We start from the raw sequence: 24263 nt of genomic DNA on the forward strand, positions 1-24263 counted from the left end.
AGATATTCCAGGGAAGAACGAATAGCATGCATATATATAGGCAAAGAGGCACGAAAGAGGACAGCATGTCTAAGGAACTGCAAACAATTTGGTGGGTCTGCACTAGCGTGTTTAGGGAATAGTGGTGTGCCAGGGGAGACAGACTGGAGAAACAGGTGGAGGTCAGATCATAAAGGACTTGTATGTCACAGTAAGTGGTCTAGGCTGCCAGCTAGTGCCACAGACACAAAACTAAAGCAACACGTTACATCTGTTTCTAATTAACATCTCAAACAAAACAATATGAATAGGAGAGAAAAAAATTTCAAATTGACCCTACTTACCTTTCAACACTATTGAGATAAGAGGACCCATCATGGCCTCCTACTGCATATAACAGGTCATCAAGAACACTGACCCCAACTCCACATCGCCTTTTGCTCATTGAAGCTACCATTCGCCATTCATTGGTCTGTGGATCATATCGTTCAACACTGGAAATGGCATCTCCACTGCACCAACCACCAACTGGGGAAGTAACAGAAATGGTCAGGAGAATACCTGTCCTAAAGCATAGAATGTATCACTCACTGCTAACTTTTATTTGGTTAAGTCCTAATGCTTGGACTTACCAAACGCCTCTAGAAGCAGATTAAAACATAAGTTATGATTTTTACTTATTCCACTGGGATTGCTGTAATCTTTAGAATTTTCTAAATAAGTTAGTATTAGGTCCATTTTACAGAGGAGGGCAAGGACACCAATTCAAATTATATTGGGAAGTAATGTGGCATTTAATGGCCAAAACATTGAATTTAGTTAGAAAACTAGGGCTTGGCTGTTGCCTCTACATAAATGTAATGTATTATCAAAAACCAAAAGAAGAACCATACCTCAGAAGCCTGTTTAAAAAAAAATTTCTTTTATTCTATTAGGGGAGAGGGATTTCGGCTCATCTGCTCATGACCTCATCTTGTGACTAAAAATAATACAAAAATTCTTACGACTTATAAAATGTTTTGCCTTCTGTTTAATCTGCAGTCTGTACTGAATTCTACAATATCCAACATGACATTCAGGATCAGAAAACATTTTGAAGAAATTACATTTTTCATAAGTAAGTAATACTCAGAATAACAGGTTCAAACTGAGTTCAATAAAGCTTCTCTGAGTGTTTCCTGAAAAAAAGTGTAATTATAGCAGATAAATTTAATTTGTTATTCCTTAAAATCATCTCTATGTCAATCTAAAATAAGAGCTAGATTCTGGAGCTTAAAAAGTGAAGTCTAAGGATAACTTAACCTCAAAACATTTGAAAACTAATGGTTTCTTGGAGGTCTCAATAACTTCCTGAGCCAGAATAAAATGCGAATGTTTCTAACCTTCTTCTGGTGGATTTGAAAACTCATTCCTTATTTCAAATCTCAATATGCTGTATACATTTTATTTTATTATGATTTCATTTAAATTAGGATATTCAACTAATACTAAATCACAGTAAGTTTTGTCTGTATTAATTTGCTTAAATTTGAATTCTGTTCTGGGATATATGCCTGGAGTTTCAATATCAGAGAAAACATCTTAACTTCCAACATAAAATTTGGCTGCAAATGTGAGGGTTATAAGCACTTGAGACAAATCAAACAGCCTAATTGTTAAACCTCAGGCACAATTTATAATGAAAGCTATTAAAACCAGCTGTTTATTGGATTACATGGCTCCAAATCAAGTTAATATCACTTCATAATCTGTGTTCTTTGATACTAAAGAAAAAAAAATAGGCCGTTAGGAAATCAAATTTAAACCTTTCCTGTGACCTGGGGAAAAAAGCAAAGGAAAAAGTTGTTCAATTCCACTGCCTCATAGCAATTTTATGTGCATTATGATTTCCAAGGCAGCAGGTGATGGCATAACGGGGACAGAACTAGCTAAGTTATTATTACAAGCCAGTACACTGTACTTAGCAAGATAAGTATATGCATAGTTTCTGCTGTGAGAACACTCAATTTGTGTTAAGTGATGTACTTAAGACAAAATATTGCTGAAAAGGTGACATATAGTTTTATATGCGTGAGATGTTGACTGTGAAAAGAATTACTTCACAGACAGATTTGATCAAAAAGTGTTACCTTAAAGTAGGCAACTTTCACAAAGTGTCTGGAATAAGGATCAGTGAACTGAATACTAAAAAAAAAAATCCCCAACAAAAAAGAAGCACAGAATTGAGAAGCATCAAGAAACCTAATGGAAAACAAGAGGACAAACCAGAAGACATCAGTAGGAGTAAAATGCTGAGTAATAAAACTACTGAGATTATAGATTTGATCTTAGGCTTCCAGGATGAAGAAATGAAGACTCAATTTTCCAAAGTTAAGTGAGAACTGGTAATTTGGCATTCCAAAGATAATGAAAAAATTGCAATAAAAACCAAAGCAAATTAAGGATTAAGTTTTAAGTAGAGACAGGTGGGTCAAGATCTAAAATAATGTCAGTGGAACAGTATCACTCAAGAATAGAGGTCAGATCTGGATAGCATAAAAAGACTGAGAAAGCAGGGAAAACCAATACAGTTTTAAGAAAAAGACCTAATGGTTTTTCTCTACAAATGAAAAAGGAAACTTTTAGTTTAATAGTGTAAAAGAGGTGACAGACGATTTAACTTTTCTTCTTTATGTTTTCCTGTGTTAACAAATATTTCTATATTTCATGTGTATTCACTTCTATAATCAGAAAAACTTTAAAAAAGTGTTATTTACAAATAGGTTATTGTGGGACTTCCCTGGTGGTCCAGTGGTAAAGAATCCACCTTCTAGTACAGGGGACACGGGTTCAATCCCTGGTCGGGGAACTAAGATCCCACATGCTGCGGGGCAACTAAGCCCGCACCACAACTACTGAGCCCATGTGCCTCAACCAGAGAGCCCATGTACTGCAAACTGCAGAGCCCATATGCTCTGGAGCCTGTGCACCACAACTACAGAGCCCAAGTGCTCTGGAGCAACTAAGCCCGCACCACAACTACAGAGCCCAAGTGCTCTGGAGCCCACGCCACAACCAGAGAGAAAACCCGCACCCCACAACTAGAGAGAGGGCTGTGCACTGCAACAAAGAGCCCGTGCTGGGGCTTCCCTGGTGGCACAGTGGTTGAGAGTCTGCCTGCCAATGCAGGGGACACGGGTTCATGCTCCGGTCCGGGAAGATCCCACATGCCGCGGAGCGGCTGGGCCCGTGAGCCATGGCCGCTGATCCTGTGTATCCGGAGCCTGTGCTCCGCAACGGGAGAGGCCACAACAGTGAGAGGTCCGCGTACCGCAAAAAAAAAAAAAAGCCCGTGCTGCAATGAAAGATCCCACATACCGCAACGAAGATCCTGCATGCCGCAACTGAGACCCGACGCAGCCAAAAATAATAAATAAATTAATTAAATATTAAAAAATATAAAAATAGGTTATCTTTCATGCACAAACTGACATTAGCAATCCATTATTGTTTTCCAATTTTCCTTTTCCATTAATCATGATGGGTCGATGCTAATTTCTCACTAGTGTTCCTCAGGATCAACAGCATGCAATTAATCTTTATTGATGCCTGCTCTGACAAGATTGCTATACAATCTGGAAACTACAAAAATAAATCAGAAATGGTCCTTGCTCTGAAGTAGTTAAAAATATAGTAGAGGAATCAGATACCCAATCAGCAATATGAAATTATGAGATTACTAGCAAGAGTTTGAGATCATGGGGCTTCCCTGGTGGCGCAGTGGTTGAGAGTCCACCTGCCGATGCAGGGGACACGGGTTCGTGCCCCGGTCCGGGAAGATCCCACATGCCGCGGAGCGGCTGGGCCTGTGAGCCATGGCCGCTGAGCCTGCACGTCCGGAGCCTGTGCTCCGCAACGGGAGAGGCCACAACAGTGAGAGGCCCGCATACCGCAAAAAAAAAAAAAAGTTTGAGATCATGAAACTGATCCAATTTAACTGGCTTCTAAAGAAGGCAAAGTGTGATTTCATTAATACCATGATTTAATCAACAGAGGCAAATGAGATTTTAGTGAAGATGGTTACACATTGAAAACATGGCACCTGACAATTTATAATCATGTTATATTGGAAGAATATGGTAGGAACCAGCAGGATAAAGATGGCAGCTGTTGAGTAATTCAAGTCAAGTTTAAATTTCTATTTAATGGAGTTACATTATTGTCTCTCAGCATCCCCAAAGGTGTACCTTGTCTAGTTCCACTGGATTGGTAACCCCCACTGAATCCATAAAGACCCTGAAATGTATTGTACTTTCCATAAACCTATTTGGCTTAGTTTCTAGCTTTTGATCATAGGAAGGTTCTCTTCTGTTCCATTTTCTCCTGAGTTCCCATTATCCTCCCCTCTTCCTTAATCTAGTTCTTAATTCACTGCCAGAATGTTCTGAGGCTGATGAAACAGTAGTATACTGTCATCCCTTCTCCAGGTACCATAACAGCCAAATAAAATAGTTAATAGATCTTGATAACAGTGGATATACCTCCACAAAGATGGCCCTACTAGTACTAGAATTCCTGAAACCAACATGACATCATGAAAATAAACCTTAGGTACCAAATAATTAGATCTTGCATCCTTCTAATTAAAAAAAGAAAAAGATAACTGACTTTCATAATTGGGGAAACAGAAACTCTGATGTAATTTATAGCATTCTTGTATGTATAGGGAGCAGGCACATAAACTACTTTTATAAATAAAAGACATTTAACAATATAATTTATCTAGTTTAACCAACAAAGCTAAACAAATGTTGTAAAGACCTCCCTGGGAACTTAACCAGATCTGGCAATGAATTTATTCACCGATTTATGGCAACTATAGATGGTATGTGGGAGTGAGGAGGCAGATGTACATAGGTGTGAGCATGCAAGCAAGTAAACTCACATGAGTATGTGAATATGTACCTGTGCATGCATATATAGGAATGAAAGTCATAGGAATATATAAGAATGATAATAGAAATAAATCTATTAATAACAATAAACAAGAGACATAGGATACTGAGAGTATGGGAGAATTCAGTACATGATGAATTAATAATCAAGTTTGAAATCTAAAACAGGAATGAAGGAATCTTTCAAAAGAGAAGGAAAAAGCCCGATGAGGATTAGACAGAAAAAGAAAATGTGGCATCAATTTTCTTCTTGAAGAAATGCTACAGTCCTCTATGTGAAGAAATTTAGATGAAAAAATTTAAAAAGGAGATCTCAAACATAAATTATCAAATTTTTCTTCTAAAAATGTAAGGGAAAATACATTCCCACATGCCAAGAGAAAATAAAATTGAAGGGAAAAAGATAGGCAAGTGGTTAGGCTGAAGGGAAAGGATACTATGCTCCAGTGATTACATAGAATTCCCTGATGAAAAGGAATAGAACACTTAACATATCAAACAGAATCCGAGGAAGCCTACACTTAATAGCCATGGAATTACTGAAATGTGGGAGCATAAATACAAAGAATACAATAGGTTCCAGCTAGTTCCATGAATCAGGATTTGAAAAAAATTTTGAAGAGAAAGAACTTGCTATAGATTGAATGTGTCCCTCTGAAATTCATATATTGAAATCTATTCCTCAATGTAATGGTATCAGGAGGTGAGGCCTTAGGGAGGTGCCCTGCCCTCATGAATGGAATTAGTACTCTTATAAAAGAGACTTCAGAGAGATCCCATGCCCCTTCCTCCACATGAGGACATAGCAAAAGATGAAAAGACGGAGTCTATGAAGAAGGACAAAGTGGGCCCTCACCAGACACCAAAATCTGCCGGCACCTTGATCTTGTACTTGCCAGCCTCCAGAACTATAAGAAATAAATTTCTGTTGTTTATAAGCCACCCAGTGTATGGTTTTCTGTTATAGCAGTCTGAACGGACTAAGACAGAACTAGTGAGAAGTTTTACCAAACAGTGAGAAAGTTGTTATTCAAGTGACTAAGAGAGCTGAATTTATGTGCACAGAAGTGAAATATCTAAGATTGAAAGTTCTCAGATATTTAGGGGCAGACAGTGGGAGCAGAATGATACAGCAGGATGTCTTGGGCTCAGTCTAGCTCAGGAGAGCTAGGAAACAGTGTAACTGTTGAATGTAAGGTAATGTTTCTTGACAGTTCCATGTAATTATGAGGTGACTGGCACACTGGAATATAAAATTCATGCATATGATTTATTATAACAAAACATCCACTGCATGACATTTTTAGATTTATATAAAAATGCAGCACTCTTTTGGAGAGCACCAGTGTTGGATCATGAGTTAAGAGTCAAGATACATCATAAGTTATTTTTTGTTTGTTTTTAAAAGGTGTGAACATTTTTTTTTTACAATTAAAAAAATATATTTTATTTTTTTGGCTATGTGCTGCACAGCATGCTGGTTCTTAATTCCCCAACGAGGGACTGAACCTGTGCCCCAGGCAGTGGAAGCACAGAGTCTTGACCACTGGACCACCAGGGAAGTCCACATCATAAATTATTATATTTCTTACAGATATCACAACCGACCAAAGGATACTCAAATGACAGTCTCTCAAGTGGGAAAATATTCGGTTTAGTCACAGTGTATTAAGATCCAAACCTGCAAAGAGTACTTCTCCACATCGAATAGGTTTCCGTGGTCTTGTCCTTGGTCCTTGCATTAGTGGTCGTTCTTGAGGCAATAGAAGATAGTTTTTAGCCTCATCTACCAAGTCTCTGTGGAAAAATTCTGCCATTATTCCAAATGTCTAAATAATATTGTTAGTCAAATCCCAATATGGTTAAGGAATATGTAAGATGGCAAAGGGGAGCAAGCATAAATCAAACCAAATCATGAATGCCAGCCAACATTAAAAAGGTAACAAACATGAGAGCAATGATGCCAGTCACACTGTGAGCTGTGAATTGATTGGTATTTCCATCATGACTTCATATCTTACCGCAAATTTAGCCTAAAACTCAACATGCTTGATGCTAACAGTAACTTATGGGAAACTAAAAATTACAAGTTAATTATCAGCCTGCATAGTTACTGCTTTCTAATGAATTTTACTAGATTTTGCAGGATACTGGCAAAGTAGCACATCAGCCATGACACTAGATATTTGCTAGATTAAAGTAACAAAACTAGGTCAAAAATTGGATTGCTAGGAAGAAACACTATTGTCATTTAATATTAATTTTCTATCTGGTACTGTATGAATAGTTTATTCTCAACAAGTCTACTGAGGATGAACACAGTTTTTTTTTTTTCTATTGAGGTACTTTATAAGAACCTAGTAATTACACTTGTTAAATATAATATCCTAACTCAAACTATTTATGTACTTACTTCACTTGAGTCCTTTGAGTGATTCAATGTGTGACTAGTGCAAATTCAATCTGTCACTGTTCTTTCTCAACTCTGAAAGTGTTTCCTAAATTACACTATATTTTCATTTCTTTATTTACTTTATATTACATCGAGTAATTTATTCCTGCTGGACCAGTCCCAGGCATGACCCAGTAATGTACTTCCAGTATATGGCTTTGCTAAGGCCTCATCTGAGTTTATTTATGCTAAAAACAAAAACAAACAAAACTCCCCCCAAATCCCAAGCTGATGGCCAAGAACTTTTTCTAGCTTCCTCAGCTAAAAACAAAGACTGTGATCTCCTAATTACTGGTTTTTAATTAAGTTGTTCAAGGGTTCCTAGAAAGAGTACTATAGGGCTAATACTTAGTGGCCAACACAAAATCAATAGTAACAATAATAAGGGCTTAATACATATTAACTCATTTAATCTCCACCACAGCCCTGTGGAATAGGTACTGTTATTATCCCTATTTTATAGATAAAGGAACTGTACCAGAAAGAGGTTTAAGTAACTTGAATAAGGTCACACAGCTAGTAAATAATAAGGTCAGGATATCAGGAACAGGCTTCTTTTAAAAGTGACTTTAGAAGTGACTTTCTGCATTGGAATCAGTACAATCCAATTTCTATTTTATGGGAGAGGGGCACCTTTGTATTGTTTCTTCAGATTTCAGCAGCCATAGTTCATGTGGTTTTCCTTCTGCTGTTATAAATATTTTGGGGGAATTAATTGCCTCTTGTCTTTAAGTTTAAAAGGTAAACACCTAAAACCCCCTCTAACATCTCCTGTTAAAGGAACACACTTCAGATTATAGAAGAAATGCAAATGAATCTATATGTCCTATCTTTGTTCTAGAGATTCCTGATTCTAGAACAAGTTTCTTTAGTCACAAAGGAAGATCCAAAGGTTGGTATAGTTTAAAGAGAGTTCTGACTCACTCTTTCATTTTTATATATGGAACATGCTGGGAAACAACAGTTAAAAACACCATATGGTTTAAGATTTGAAACTGAACCTTAAGATCTGTCAAGTGGAAAAGTAGTTTATTAAATTTTGTATATAGTACAGAGATAGCCCAAGAAAGTAGGTGTTCTGTTTGTTGGTCACGTAAAAGCATTTAGAGTTTCTTTCAGTCAAAATAACATTATGAAACTGCTTCATCAAGCTCTAGTGGAAATCTTTCCATAGCTACTTTAGGGGTGTAGTAGACCTTTAACTCTGTCCACCATCTCAGAAAGCAAGGCTGATCCTATTCCCTAACTAGGCATATGTGATGGAATGAAAAAGTGCTCCTCATACACTTTTTTGATGGAGTCAAGAGCATTATTTATCTCAAGAAAAGATGTATTAGCAGAGAACTGCCTCTTCAAACTCAAGCTTGCATTAAATCTTAGAAATCTACCTCTTTATTGCCACTTCTACACCAATAAATACCACACATAAAAAAACTAATGGAATGGAATACTGTAAGTTCAGTCATCTCTTTTTCCATCTCCTTTTGACCCTAGCCCAGAAGAAAAACCACTTAACTACTGCCTTGATTTCAGCACTAAAAAACACAATATTTAGGAAGCAATATAAATAAGGAAATTAGGAGAGGACAGGAATGTTTCGTTGTTGATTTTTCCCATCCAGGGTCATTCATACCTGCATTCTTCATCACTTTTGATGAGGGGATCAGAGCCTACAGTACCCACCAGAAACTTGGGACTAAGCAAAGGCAAACGAACATGCTGCAGCACCTATGAGATAATAAACACTATTAAAGGCACAAACTCCCATCTGCAAGATATTTAAGAGAATACATAACCTGTGCTCCCTACTGTGTTTCCAACTATTTTGAGATCTAATTGGATTAATTAATTGATCTAACTAATAAACAATGAAGATGGAGGGAAGGCATAAATACTAAATTTATTCTAACAACCAATTCAGTAATTAGAATAATCAGAAAATTGAAAGCACACTAATATCACTTTAGAATGCTACTTTATGCTTTCAGAAGTATGTTGTTATAAGCTCTTCTATAATTAGCTCACATGGCTGTAATTAACAATCTAGAAGAATATCCCATTAAATTGCTAAGGACTATCATCATAATAACAAGAACATTAAATATTTCATTTAGTGACCACTTATGACCCATTTAATTCTTTACTCTTCAAACTGTGGTGGGATTTCCAAGCCATAGGGAAGGGAAGCATGATAATTGCTATCCTTGCTCTCTCTTGTTCATTTTGTATCATTTAAGTTCTGATTTGTGCTATGGCCCAAACCTAGAGTTGATGCAAAACAGAAGAAGGAGCAAAAAGTTCATAATGATAAACGCTTAAAATGCTTCTTAACACTTATCTCCTTGATTATTTGGAAAGAGATGGTCTTTTTTACAGTCTAATATGAAGGCTAGTGAAGATTGTTTCTTTTCTGCAAGTCAAATACATATTATTTCATCCAGTACAAAACAGTTACTTAAAGAAGCATTTCCATCATACCTGGGGTAACTGAGGACGTCTTTCTTGAATACTGTATTTAACCCAGGCCATCACTGCATTGAACACCTGTTCTTCACTGCGAACATTTAGTTCATCACTAGATATTATATCAATGAGTTGATTGGCTGGAAGCAACATGAACTCTTCACTTTCCATCACCTGTTTGAAGTTCAGTAAGAAAAAAAAAAAAAGAACTCTGTGATCAGATTTGATTGTTTTACTATTTTTCTTCAGGGTTGTAGGGCAAAACTCTATTCCACAATGGAGCTGAAGTTCAAAATAGTACCAGAGAACAAGAAAAGTTTAAAAAGAAAACAGAGATAGGTGGAGCACAGAGGATTTTTAGGACAATGAAACTATCCTGTATGATACTACAGTGGTGGATACATATCATTATACATGCATCAAAACTCATAGAATGTACACCAAGAGTGAACCCTAATGTAAATTATGGACTTTGGGTGATAATAACATGTCAAGGTAGGTTCATTAGTTGTAACAAATGTACTTCTCTGGTGCAAGATGTTGATATTGGGAGAGGTTATGTGTGTGTGGAGACAGGGTACATGGGAACTGTACTTTCTGCTCAATTTTGCTGGGAACCTAAAACTGCTCTAAAAACATACAGGTTATTAATTTTTAAAAAGGGAACATAGAATACAGAGGGCACAATTAAAACTTAGGAAAAATAATAATTTGTGATTTAAGAAAAATGATACTTTTTTTCCAAAATGAAGTATGAAGATAAAAATTTATATTCAAAATAAACTAAACTATACCAAATTAGAACTCCCAGAAATATAAGAGGCATATAAAAAAAATCAGGACAAGCTTTCAGAGGAAGGTTAGTTGCTGAAAGGGCAATGTCTGGGGCAGAAACACCCAAGGGGCCAGTTTGAAAAAAGAATGAGCATGTCAGCATTTCTACAAGCAAGAATGAACATAACGATGAGAGCATTAGACCCAGGAAAACCCCTCTGAGGACCAAACCACTCTGATATGTTCATATTCTCATATATATATATGAAACTACAAACACACCAATTATTTATCTGTACCCAAGGCTTTAGGGCATTGTCAGAATGCAGATGAAATGGCAACATTGCTGTGCAGTCCAGCCACAAATCCCAAAATCTTGTAAAGCTTGTCATCGGTATGTAGAGTAAAAGGGACAAGGTGCAATGCAGAGAAGGGAAATGGTCACGCTATACTCCATGTGGTTTGTTCTCCCCTTCAGAAGAGTATGCTACATGTGATGTCTGTTAGTGTAGGAAGGATATGGTTTAAGAGCTCAGATTCCCACCATGCAACCTCTGATGCAGATGATGTATTCTCTCGGGACAGGGTTATTTTCATGCTCATCAAAAAGTCAGAATATTTAGCAGGAAACAAGATAAGCCATAACAATTTGAATATGTGATTAAGAATTTTCCCCCAAGTACATTAGAAAAAATGCAAATCTCAAAATAAAAGTTAAGGGCTATAAAGTCATCTGTACTTATAGTAGAAAACACTAATGAGTACTTTGAGTCTTATGGCACAAGTCTTCATATCATCTGAGTGAGAGACTTTCTGGGGTTCAGGAATGAAATAGGAAACCTTTAAATTTTAGGTGAGGTTGCTTAGCCAGGTCACTTAGTTAGAATGCCTGCATTGTACTCTCTGTGGCAGGGTTGTTGGATTTAGCAAATAAGAGTACAGGGCATATTTATACTAAAAACTATTTGTTGTTCATCTGAAACAAATTCAACTGGCCATCCTGTATTTTATGTGACAGCCTTATGTTGGGGGCTATAAAGTCAAGAGCCAGATTTGGGGCCTAGCTCCAAATGAAGTATGCTGGCCTTCACGGCATACAACCTTTTAGCCATAGTTGTATCTTTCTTTCCTCTTATTTTCTTTTTACTCTGATTTCTTTACTTAAGACAAGTGGTATTGTATATCTTTGTGAAGTACGTTAACATTCTTTTAGGATCTTGTCAGAGTATAAATTTTTTCCCCAATTTAGTGATTATAAAACAAATATATAAATATCAAGGAACACCAAGATGGCAAGAAGACACAAACATCTGTGTGAGAAAATATTTTTTGGCACTAAGAGCAAAGAGCAAAAATAATATTTTTGATGAACAAAGTCTGATTAAAACGTCACTTCTCTTTTTTCCATCAACAAGAAAAAGATGTTAATGATCTACCATTAGGGCAAATCTAGCACTGAAGTCTATCCTTGAACCAAACAACCAGGTTAAGAAAATAATGCTTTAAAATACCCGCTTTTAAAATAAGAGTTTGCAGGAGATCTAATTTTAAGTCCCACACTATTATGGTAATGCGCTTACTTTTAGTTTCTTCAGATAAATGTAGATACAATCTGAAGAATGAATAAAGCTGAAAACAATAAGAATGAATAAGGAAAGTATTCTAGAGTTGTAACAGAAATGAATGGTGAATTCAGTGACATTGAGTTGAAAGAAAAAATTTAAATTTATGAGCAAGCGTAACACTGTATGAATTAAGTTATGCCTAATAAAATAGAAGGAAATTAAATATAGATTTAAGTTCGAAAATAAATGAATCACAAGTTTTCAGCCCCAAATGGTAACTTTCTTTGCATCTACACAGAACCATTCTAGTCCATGATCAAGGGTAAGGTTTCCTCACTGGGATTTCAATACATCAGTTGACTTTGGAGGCAGGGTTAGAACTGCAGGGATTTCTTAATCTGGGGTCCAATGACTTTGGCAAATTATTTTGGAAATCCTAAATGATGGCAAATCTTTATTTTTTGGAGAATGGATTTGATATTTAAAAATAGTGGAATGTAGTTAAGAGTCAAATCTGTTAAAGAAGTTGTGTGAAGGAGTTACTCTGAATGAGAAATTAAGTGTGACTATAAAATACTGACTCAATTAATTTTAATGAAGTATAAACTCCATTTAGTTATGGTGTATTCCTCTTTTTATATTTTGTTGGAATCAATTTAATAATATTGTATTAAGGACTTTCTCATGTAAATTCATGAGAGATATTGATCTGTAGTTTTATTTTAGTGTCTGTGTTTCTGACATCAGGGTGATTTTGACCTTGTTTGGCAACCTCCACCACTTTTTTCTGAAAGATTTGGTATAAGATTAGTATTATTTCTTTCTTAAATGTTCGATAGAATTCACCTTCTGGGACTGGTGTCTTTTTTTGTGGGAAGGTTTTTAAATCATTGGTTTAAAATTTCTTTCACAGATATAGGGTTATTCTGGTTTTCTGTTTCTTAAGTTTTTGTAATTTGTGTTTTTCAAACAATTTGTCAATTTCATGTTGTTGAATTTATTGGCAAAACATTGCTCATGATATTCCCTTATTGTCCTTTTTAATGTCTGAGGGATTTGAAGTGATGTCCTCTCTTTTATTTCTGATACTGGTAATTTGTATCTTCTCTCCGTTTTTTCTTTATCAGTACAGCTAGAGGTTCATCAATTTTTTTCAAAGTACCATTGATTTTTGCTTCATCCTTTATACTTTGTTCCTTCTACTTTGGGTTTAATTTGCTCTTCTTTTTTTCTAGTTTACAAAAGTAACCACTGGAACAAAAATACAAACCTTCCTATATACTAAAATGAAAAGCAAAGAAGACACTATACAGAGAAATAGAGTAAAAACAACTAAATCAGATACTATTTACAAAAATATAACAGAGTTGAGAACAAACATATCAGTCATAGCAATAGATACAAGTAGGTTTTAACTGCCTATTTAAAGAAAAAGATTTTCAAACTGGCTCATAAAGCAAAACCCAATTCAAGAAAAATACCTAAAACATCATGATGCAAAAAGACTAAAAGTAAAGGGATGGGCAAAGATACATTAAGCAACTGAAAACAATAAGAAAACAGGAACAGAAAGCCAGATATCAGACAAAATAGAATTCAGAGAACAAAATAATTGAATCTGACAAAGGAGGACACTTTACAAAGCTAAAAGTTACAATTTATAAGTAAGATACAAAAGGATTATATATTCATCAAGCAACATAGTGACAACAAATATAACTACAGATAATGCAAGGGGTAATAGATAGAAACACATTAATAATAAGAGACTAACATGTGGACAAAAAATAAGAATATAAAAGAGCTAAGAGGGGAGAGTAGCCAAGATGGCAAAGCAGAAAGACCCCGAGCTCACCTCCTCTCATGAGCACACCAAAATCACAACTATCTGCAGAAGAACCATCGATGAAAAAGACTGGAACCTACTAGAAAAGATCTTCTACAACTAAAGATATAAAGAAGGAACCACAACAAGACTGACAGGAGGGGCAGACTCGTGATATAATCAAATCCCATAGCCCAGGGAATTCCCTGGTGGTCCAGTGGTTAGGACTCTGCACTTTCACCGCTGAGGGCCTGGGTCCAATCCCTCGTTGGGGAACTAAGATCCCACAAGGCATGCAGTGCAGAAAAAAAAAAAGAAAAAAAAATCCCATAGCTCTAAGAGGGCAACCAACAAACTGGAGAATAATCATATTGCAGAGGTTCTCCCAAAGGAGTGAGAGTTTTGAGCTCCATGTCAGACTCCCTAGGCCAGGAGTAAGGCACTGGGAAGAAGAACCCCCAGAGCATTTGGTTTTGAAGGCCAGCGGGGCTTAATTGCAGGAGCCCCACAGGACTGGGGGAAATAGAGACTTCACTCTTAAAGCATGCACACAAAAATCCCACGTGCACTGGGACCCAGGGAAAAAGCAGTAATTTGATAGGAGCCTCTGCCAGACCTACCTGCTGGTCTTGGAGAGTCTCCTAGAGAGGTGGGGGGTGACAGTGGCTCACCCTGGGGACATAGACACTGGTGGCAGACCTACTGGGGAACATTCAAATGTGTGAACAATGCTACTGGCAGTTGCTATAATGGCTCATTAGCAACAAGACCTGGCCCCACCCAATAGCCTGTAGGTGCCAGTGCTGGGATGCCTTGGGCCAAACAACTAAGTGGGCAGGGACACAGCCCTATCCATCAGCTGCCTAAAGACTTCCTGAGCCCATGGCTCTCTCTAAACACGCCCCTAGACACAGCTCTGCCCACCAGAGGGCCAAGGCCCAGCTCCACCCACCACTGGGCAGGCACCAGCCCTTCCCACCAACAAGACTGCTCTAGCCTCTAGACCAGCCTCACCCATCAGGAGGCAGACACCAGAAGCAAGAAAACTATGATCCTGTAGCCTGTAGATCGAGTACACCAACAGCAGGCCAGACCATACCCTGGAATCAGCTGGGACCTGGCCCTGCCCACTAGCAGGCCAATGCAAGGTTTGGGACACTGTGGACCCCATACCCAACTGTGTCAGGAAATGCCCTCATATTCCGCAATAATCTGAAATGAGCTCGGGGATCCCTGGGCCCTGCAGCAGACTCCAGGAGCCAGCTCTGTCTTCTGGTAGTCTGGCACTAGCCCCAGAATCTGGCTTTACCCACCACTGGGTGGGCAATGGCCCCAGGGTCTTTGGGACCCTGACTCCACCCACCAGTGAACCATAACCCTGGGGCCCCCTAGGTTCTGCAATCATCTGCCTTGTGACCATGCCCTACTAAACAGCAGCCAGCAGCATCAACACAAGGCAGAGCTTGGCAACCAACTGGACTAGGGGCCAACCAAGCCTAACAGTCCACACACATAGTCAGCCCTCCACAACAGAAGGACCCACACAGCCCTCTTACAGGGAACCCCTAGAGCATACAGCTTGGGTGACAAGAGGGGAGTGTACTGCTGGGATGCAAAGGACGTCTCCTAGAGTAGGGCACTTCTTCAAGGTTGAGAAATGTAACTAACACACCACATACATAAAAATAAAATACCAACTTAGACAAAATGAGGTGGCAGAAGAATATATTGCAGATGGAAGAACAAGATAAAACCCCAGAAGAACTAAGTGAAGTGGGGAAAAGCAATCTACCTGAGAAAGAGTTCAGAGTAATGATCATAAAGATCAAAGAACACAGGAGAAGAATGGATGCACAGAATGAGAAGTCAGAAGTTTTTTAAAAAAAAACAAAAGACAACTTTACTTATGAGACTTCCCTGGTGCTCCAGTGGTTAAGACTGAAAATATAAAGAAAAATATAAAGAAGAACAAAACAGAGATGAAGAATACAATAAATGAAATGAAAAACACTCTAGAAGGAATCAGTAGCAGACTAAATGATACAAAGGAATGGATCAGTGAGCTGGAAGATAGAGTAGTGGAAATCACTGCTGTTGAACAGAAAAAAGAACAAAGAATGAAAAGAAATGAGGACAATTTAAGAGATCTCTGGAACAACATCAAGTGCAATAATATTTGCATTATAGAGGTCCCTGAAGAAGGAGAGAGAAAGAAAGGGCCTGAGAATATATTTGAAGACATGCTAGCTGAAAACTTCCCTAACCTGGGAAAGGAAACCATCACCCAAATTCAGTAAGCTCAGAGAGTCCCACACAGGATAAACCCAAAGAGGAACACACCAAGATACACTGTAATCAAAGTGACGAAAATTAAAGATAAAGAGAGAATATTAAAAGCAACAAGGGAAAAGCAACAAATAACATACAAGGGAACTCCCATAAGGCTATCAGCTGATTTTTCAGCAGAAACTCTGCTGGCCGGAAGGGAGTGGCACAATATATTTAAAGTGATGAAAAGGAAAAACCTACAACCAAGAGTACTCCACCAGCAAGGCTTTCATTCAGATTTGATGGAGAAATCAAAAGCTTTAAAGACAAGCAAAATCTAAGAGTTCAGCACCACCAAATTAGCTTTGTAACAAATGTTGACACATTATTGACCGGGGGATTTTTACAGAAACTAACACCTGTGGCCAGTGATTTGCTATATAAGTGAATATTGAAACACCTGCATTTGAGTAAATATCAACTTTTTTTGCACTTAATGTATTTATTTGAAACTTTGTACATATCTTACTAAAGCATTCTAATATTTCATTACAGTGTGATGGGCAATATAGCAGGAACCTCTGTGCAGGGGAAAAGAACATCTATTACAAATATACTGTGTTTCACTGTGCTTTCCCCTGGAAGAGCAGACTTACACTTTCTGGTGGCATTTTTATTTATTTTTTAGTCCTGTTGGTATTATTATCTTTAGAATATGTTCTTTTATTTTACCTGATAGTCGACAAGGTGGATCTTTGCAGGCGGCTCTTTTAGAAATGCCACAAGAAGGACCAGGTGTGGGACTACCACTATATTCATCAGAATGCTCAGTTACCCATTCTCTAGCTACTGCTGACAAAAATTGCTTGTAAGTCATTTTATTCTGTGCATTAAGGCGACAATAAACTTTAAACGCATTGAATAAACTGTAATTACTCAAATAGAAACCCACTTTCTTATACCGTTTTCGAGTTTTCCAGAGGATACTGAAGTTTGCCAGATATAGATCAGATCAATCAACTCCTTTCATATATTTATTATACTCTAGTATACAAGTGGGCTTAGTTATCTGATGGCTAGTCCTCCTGTCTTCCTTTCCTGTAGATGCTGTGGAGTCTTCATGAATAGCTGTCACCATGCGGACTAGCCTCTTGTCTTTCCATGTAAGAAGAATCACTTCTCCCTTCCATAAGAATGTCATTTCTCCCCTCTGTAGACTTTTAAAAATTTCTCCTTTAATTGGTTTGGTAGACCATGATTCTCTCTTATAGTCCCACAAACTCTGGTTTTATTTTTCAACAATATTTCAGATGTGGACACACTGTTGTAATAATTGTCTTGGTAAATATGGTGCCATGAACCAAGATAAAGTTGTATGACTGATAATTTTGTTTCTTGCAGTTTCTTTCCTTCACCTGTTTAAATTTCAAGTTTGCATGTATACCCAGTTTCACTTTAGCTAACCATCCTGAGCAAAACTCCATATTTTGTAAGTTTTCTGGAATTATACGCTTTGAAACTGAGTCGTCCTCTCCACTTTATCATTGCCTCATCAGGTGACAGCTCTTGTTTGGGTATAAAGATCGACTGAAATTTTGGTAGAAAATAATCCAAGAGAGGTTTAACTTTTGAAATTCTGTCTGCAGGAAGTGGAGTTTCTGATTTATCATTAAAGTGAAGAAATGTCATCATTTGTTCGAACCTTCTTCTCATGATAATCTTTGGAAAGATACGTACTTCACGTAAGGGATCAGTCGATCAATATTCTTTCCAGTGTGACTTTCTTATTTGTCCCATCAAAATTATTAATCCAAGAATCTTCTTCATGTCACTATTGATTACATCAGTCCATTTTAAAGCCTTCTAATACTTTTTATATGATTTTTCATTCTGTTGGTGATACAAGTTTGAGAAGTGACCAACTCGAAAAAGTCGTTACCAAAAATTAGTTCTGTTATTTCACTAACACTTTGCGGGATATTACATTCAACAGTTACACCTGACACACCTGTAAAGTCTTCTAATTTTCATGAAATGTTGTCTTCAATACACTCTTCTGTAGAAGCAAAGGAGCATTTTCCAGAACCATGAGTTTCATTTTCACTTTCTGTATCAGAATCAATCACTAAGGTTTTTTTTGTCTTTTTGTTGGTCTAATATTCACATCGTCTGAATCAGAACTATATTCTGAGGAACTGTCATCTTCTAACACACTAGCATATATGTCATTTGGACAGTCGGAGAAAGTATCTGCATAAAATTCACTGAAAAATTCTTCATTCATATTTTGTGATGAGTCATTTAAAAATTTTTTATGGTAATGAACTTGCGTTTATAACATATACAAGGTTGGAACAAAAACCTAACAAAGCAAAATGTGAATAAAAACAATCATAAGTTGTAAAATGAACCCTTGATCAATTTTAAGCTCTAACAACTTCACATGGTGATGTTAATTATATCACTCTCTAAAAACATATTGATACACCTCTGGTCAATAACGTTCAGGTAATAAAAGATGCATTAATTGGTCTCCAGTCAATAAGTTGTTAAAGGAACTTCATTAGGTGAAAAAGAAAAGGCCACAAATAGAAACAAGAAAATTATGAAATGAAAAAGCTCACCGGTAAAGGCAAACATACAGTAAAGGTAGGAAATCATCCACACACAAAGCAAGTAGGGAGGTTAAAAGACAAAAGCAGGGACTTCCCTGATGGCTCAATGGTTAAGAATCCACCTGCCAACGCAGCAGACACAGGTTCAACCCCTGCTCTGGGAAGATCCCACGTGCCATGGATCAACTAAGCCTGTGTACCACAACTACTGAGCCTGCACTCTAGAGCCCATGAACCGATGTGCCACAACTATTGAAGCCCATGCACCTAGAGCCCGTGCACTCCAACAAGAGAAGCCACCACAATGAGAAGCCTGCACACCTCAACAAAGAGTAGTCCCTGCTGGCTGCAACTAGAGAAAGCCTGCATGCAGCAACAAAGACCCAATGCAGCCAAAAATAAATAAATAAATTTATTTAAAAAAAAAGACCAAAGCAGTAAAATCATCTGTATCCACAATAAGCAGTTAAGGGATACACAAACAATTAGATGTAAAATATGACATCAAAAATAGTAACTGTGAGGGGAGGATAGTACAAATTCAGGGTATTTAGAATACATATGAAATTAAGAGATCAACAAGTTAAAACAACCATGTTTATATATAGACTGCTATACAAAAACCTCATGGTAACTGCAAACCAAAATTCTATAATAGATATACACACAAAAAAGAAAAAGGAATCCACAATAGAAGAGAACAAAAGAATAAGAAAGGGGAAAAAAAGACCTACAAAAACAAATCCAAAACAATTAACAAAATGGCAATTGCAACATACACACTGATAATAATCTTAAGTGTAAATGGGCTAAAGGCTCAACCAAAAGACATAGACTGGCTGAATGGATACAAAAACAAGACCTGTGTATGTGCTGCCTACAAGAGACTCACTTCAGATCAAGAGACACATATAGAATCAAAGGAAGGGGATGGAAAAAAATATTCCATGCAAATGGAAATAAAAGAAAGATGGAGTAGCAATACTTATATCAGACAAAACAGACTTTAAAATAAAGACTGTTACAAGAGACAAAGACAGACACTATATAATGATCAAAGGATCAATCCAAGAAGATATAACAATTGTAAATATATATACACCCCAATATATACGTTAAATATTAACAGACATAAAAGGAGAAATCGACAGTAACACAATAATAGTAGGGGACTTTAACACCCCACTTAAAACAATGGGCAGATGATCCAGATAGAAAATCAACAAAGAAACATAGGCCTTAAATAACACATTAGACCAAATGTATTTCACTGATATATAAAGAGCATTCTATCTGAAAGCAGCAAAAAACACATTCTTTTCAAGTGCACATGGAACATCTTCCAGGGTAGATCACATGCTAGGCCACAAAACAAGCTTCAGTAAATTTAAGAAAAGTGAAATCATGTCATGCATCTTTTGTGACCACAACACTATGAGACTAGAAATCAATTACAAGAAAAAAAACTGCAAAAAACACAAACACATGGAGGCTAAACAATATGCTACTAAACAACCAATGGATCACTGAAGAAATAAATCATAGAGGAAATTAAAATATACCTAGAGAGAAATGAAAACAGAAAGATCCAAAACCTATGGGACACAGCATAAACAGTTCTAAGAGGGAAATTTACAGCAATACAAGCTTACCTCAGGAAACAAGAAAAATCTCAAATAAACAACCTAACCTCACACCTAAAGGAACTAGAGAAAGAAGAACAAACAAAACCCAAAGTTAGTAGAAGGAAAGAAAGCATAAATCAGAGCACAAATAAATGAATTAGAGAGTAAAAAAAAAATAGAAAAGAACAATGAAACTAAAATCTGGTTCTTTGAAAAGATAAACAAAACTGATAAACCTTTAGCCAGACTCATCAACAAAAAAAGGGAGGGGAGATCAAGATGGTGGAATAGAAGGACATGCAGCTCATCTCTTCCCACAAATTAATCAAAATACATTACATGTGGAACAGTTATTACAGAATACCTACTGAACACTAGCAGAAGATCTCGTACATCCAAGGCTGCAAGAAAAGATCAACATGTAACCAGGTAGGAGGAAAGGAAAATAAATAAAAGGAATTGAGATGGGACCTGTGCCCCTGGGAGGGAGCTGTGAAAGGGGAAAGGTTCGCTTACCCTGGAACCTCCTTTACCTACTGGGAGATCAGCTGGGACAGAAAGGAAGCTTCAGAGGCTCAGAGGAGAGTGCAACGGCTGGCTTGTGGCAGGTAGGCTAGAGAAAGACCAGCACAGAGAGTCCTGGACACCCTGGTGTACTTCTCAGCCCAAGACACACTCCTGCTGGTGCGTACAGTGGCTGGGTGCTGCAACTTGGGCTTCAACAGAAAGATCTGAGAAAAGGACTTGGTTTGGCTGTGTGGAGACAGCCTGAAGGTCATGTAGTGTGGTGTGGGCCACAGCTTGGGGTGTGGGCAGGACAGAGCCCGGGTCTGTCACAGGAGCTCCATTATCAACTTGCACACAAAGGGAGGGGCATGGCCTCATCATAGCATCCTCATTCTCAGCGTGCTCATGACGGACACAACTCTGCTGCTATCAGCAAGCATTGGTGGGTTGCCCACACACAGGTGGGGCTCAAATCTGATCCAATTGCCGGCAGGGGCGTGACTCTGGTGAATTTATGCAGCTGGCAGTTTTGTGAGCGAAGTGCCTGTGGGATATGCAAGTGGATTACTGTTGCTCCCTTGTCTGGGGCAGGTCAGGCATTAGAAGCAGTGGACTTTGTGGGCGTGCACATGCAGAGGCAGGGCTGGGATATGGGCTGATTCCCAGCATTCCCAGATGGGTCAAGGTGTGCAACTACAGCAGGTCTGGGTGTTGCAATTTCAGTGGATTTGCACTGGCAGCTTTGTGAACACAGCGCCTGAGGGACTTGATTGCCCATGTTCCCACAGCTAAGGTGGGGCTGAGGGCAGTGCCAACAACGCTGTACTTTGTGAATGTGCACAAGGGGTGACAGGCAATGTCAAAGAGTAAATGTTTTGGTGAACAGCTCCTGCAGAGGAATACTCAGTAGCTCCTTTCCCAGTGACAGTGCTCCAGTCCAGCTTATCTCACACCACAGCTTAGAACCGATTCTAGGAGCTTCTACTCCAACAATTGGGGAGCCGACCCTGCCGCCAACAGGGATGTGACATCCAGCGCAGGCTCTGGTCACCACAACACCAATCACACCCCCAATCAAGGGCATAACAACGAGCACTCCCTGAGGAAAGACATGGTAGGCATCCATATCAAAAACAGCCCTCACATCAAAAATATTAGATTCATGCAGGCTACACAGGGATGTTCCCTGTGTACAAAAACAGCTTTTCAAGACCACAGTAGATAACTGTTTCTCCTAAATTCATAGTCAGAGAAATATAAGTAAAATGAAGAGGTAGGAACTACTCCCAATTAAAAGAACAAGAGAAAATGCCCGAAAGAACAATGAAACAGATCTCTCCAGTCTACCAGACTCTGAGTTCAAAAAGGAGGTAATAAAAATGCAGAAGGAATTAAGAAAGGCTATTGATAGAAATGAAGATCACTGTAACAAGAAACTTTGAAGAGGAACCAATCAAAATTAGACAACTTAAACGCTGAGGTGAAAATTGAGCTAAAAGCAATAAGAAATAGCAAACTAAATAATACAGAAGAAAGAATGAATGATCTGGAAGACAGAATAATGGAAATCACTGAATAAGAATAGCAGACAGAAAGACAAACGAAAAAAAAAATGAAAACAACATACGAGACCTATGGGATAATATAAAGTATGCCAACTAGGCATAACAGGGATCCCAGAAGGAGAAGAAAGAGAAAAGGAGATAAAAAAATCTCTCTGGAGAAATTATGGCTGAAAGCTTCCCAAACCTAAAGAAAGAAATAGATATCCAGGTACAGGAAGCACAGAGGGTCCCAAACAAGAGGAACCCAAACAGACCTACATCAAGACATATTATAACTAAATTAGGCAAAAGTTACAGATATAGAAAAACAAAAAGTCAGTTACAAGGGAATCCCCATAAGGCTATCAGCTGAATTCTCTACAGAAATGCTGCATGGTGGAAGGGAGCGGCAAGATATATTCTAAGTCATGAAAGGGAAAAACTTTCAACCTAGGAAAATCTACCCAGAAAGATTATCATTTAGAATAGAAGGAGAGATAAAGAATTTCTCAGACAAGCAAAAACTAAAAGGATACAGCAATACTAAACCTTTCCTAAAAGACATATTGAAAGGTCTTCTCCAAATAGAAAAGAAATAAGAATCTATAGGAAAGAAAAAATCACAATAGGAAAAGCAAATATATAAAAGGATTGTAGATCACTTACCAGTACAGAGGTTATTTTAAAAAAATCAAAATATTTTGTGAAAGCAATTACAATTACAATAAACAGCAAAAGGATAAACATGAAGATGTAAAATAGGACATCAAAATGATAAAATGTAGGGGAGGGAAGTAAGAAAATGTAGATTTTTTTTTAGACTGTGTTTGAGATTATGTGATTACCAGTCTAAAGCAAGTAGATCTAGTAATGGGTTAGCATACTTGAAAACCAGGGTAACCACAAATCAAAAACATACAATAGATTCCGAAAAAGGAAAAAGAAGAGAACTCAAGCATAATAGAAAAGAAAACCATCACACATGAAAGGAAAAGAAAAAGAAAAAGAAACGAATAGAGAAGAAATACAAAATCAACTGGAAAATAAGCTTTAAAAGGGCAATAAATACATATATATCAGTAATTACCCCAAATGTCATGGACTAAATGCTCCAATCAAAAGACAAGGAGTGGCAGATTGGATAATAACATGAGAGCCTACAATATGCTGCCTATAAGAGACTCACTTTAGGGTGAAGGACACACACATGGAAAAAGATACTTCAGGCAAATGGAAATGACAAGAAAGCTGGGGTAGCAATACTCATATCAGACAAAATAGACTTTAAAACAAAGGCCATAAAGAAAGATAAAGAAGAACATCATATAATGATAAAAGGATCAATACAAGAAGAGGATGTTATACTCATTAATATATATGTCCCCAATATATGAGCACCTAAATACATAAAACAAATACTAACAGACATAAAGGGAGAAAATGATGGGAATACAAAAGTAGGAGACTTTAACATCTCACTGACATCAATGGACAGATCTTCCAGACAGAAAATCAATAAGGCAGTGGAGACCCTACATGACACAATAGAACAGTTAGATTTAATTAATATCTTCAAGACATTACATCCAAAAAAACCCAGAATACACATTGTTTTTAAGCACACATGGGACATTCTCTAGGAAAGACCACATACTAGGAAACAAAACAACTCTTTTTTTTTTTTTTTTTGATACTGGGGCCTCTCACTGTTG

The 24263-nt window shown here is 37.5% G+C and overlaps 1 protein-coding gene and 1 long non-coding RNA gene across 6 annotated transcripts in view; one reads left to right on the forward strand and one right to left on the reverse strand.

The window, feature by feature from the left end:
- LOC132510760 (uncharacterized) overlaps positions 1–17636 on the forward strand; it is a 62253-nt gene extending 44617 nt beyond the window's left edge. The window contains exon 6 of the long non-coding RNA XR_009537424.1: positions 17365–17636. This is a non-coding gene — a long non-coding RNA (uncharacterized LOC132510760). The remainder of the gene's footprint in view (positions 1–17364) is intronic.
- Positions 1–24263, reverse strand: part of KLHL20 (kelch like family member 20) — a 78657-nt gene that overhangs the window by 28177 nt on the left and 26217 nt on the right. For all 5 annotated transcript variants that reach the window (XM_060133053.1, XM_060133067.1, XM_060133061.1 and 2 more), the window contains 4 exons: positions 9844–10002; positions 8999–9093; positions 6595–6710; positions 324–507 (listed from right to left, as the gene is read on the reverse strand). In XM_060133053.1, the coding sequence (XP_059989036.1) occupies positions 324–507; positions 6595–6710; positions 8999–9093; positions 9844–10002 (554 nt within the window). The remainder of the gene's footprint in view (positions 1–323; positions 508–6594; positions 6711–8998; positions 9094–9843; positions 10003–24263) is intronic.

This window comes from Lagenorhynchus albirostris, chromosome 2 (genome assembly GCF_949774975.1).
Source record: "Lagenorhynchus albirostris chromosome 2, mLagAlb1.1, whole genome shotgun sequence".
Taxonomy (NCBI): Eukaryota; Metazoa; Chordata; class Mammalia; order Artiodactyla; family Delphinidae; genus Lagenorhynchus; species Lagenorhynchus albirostris.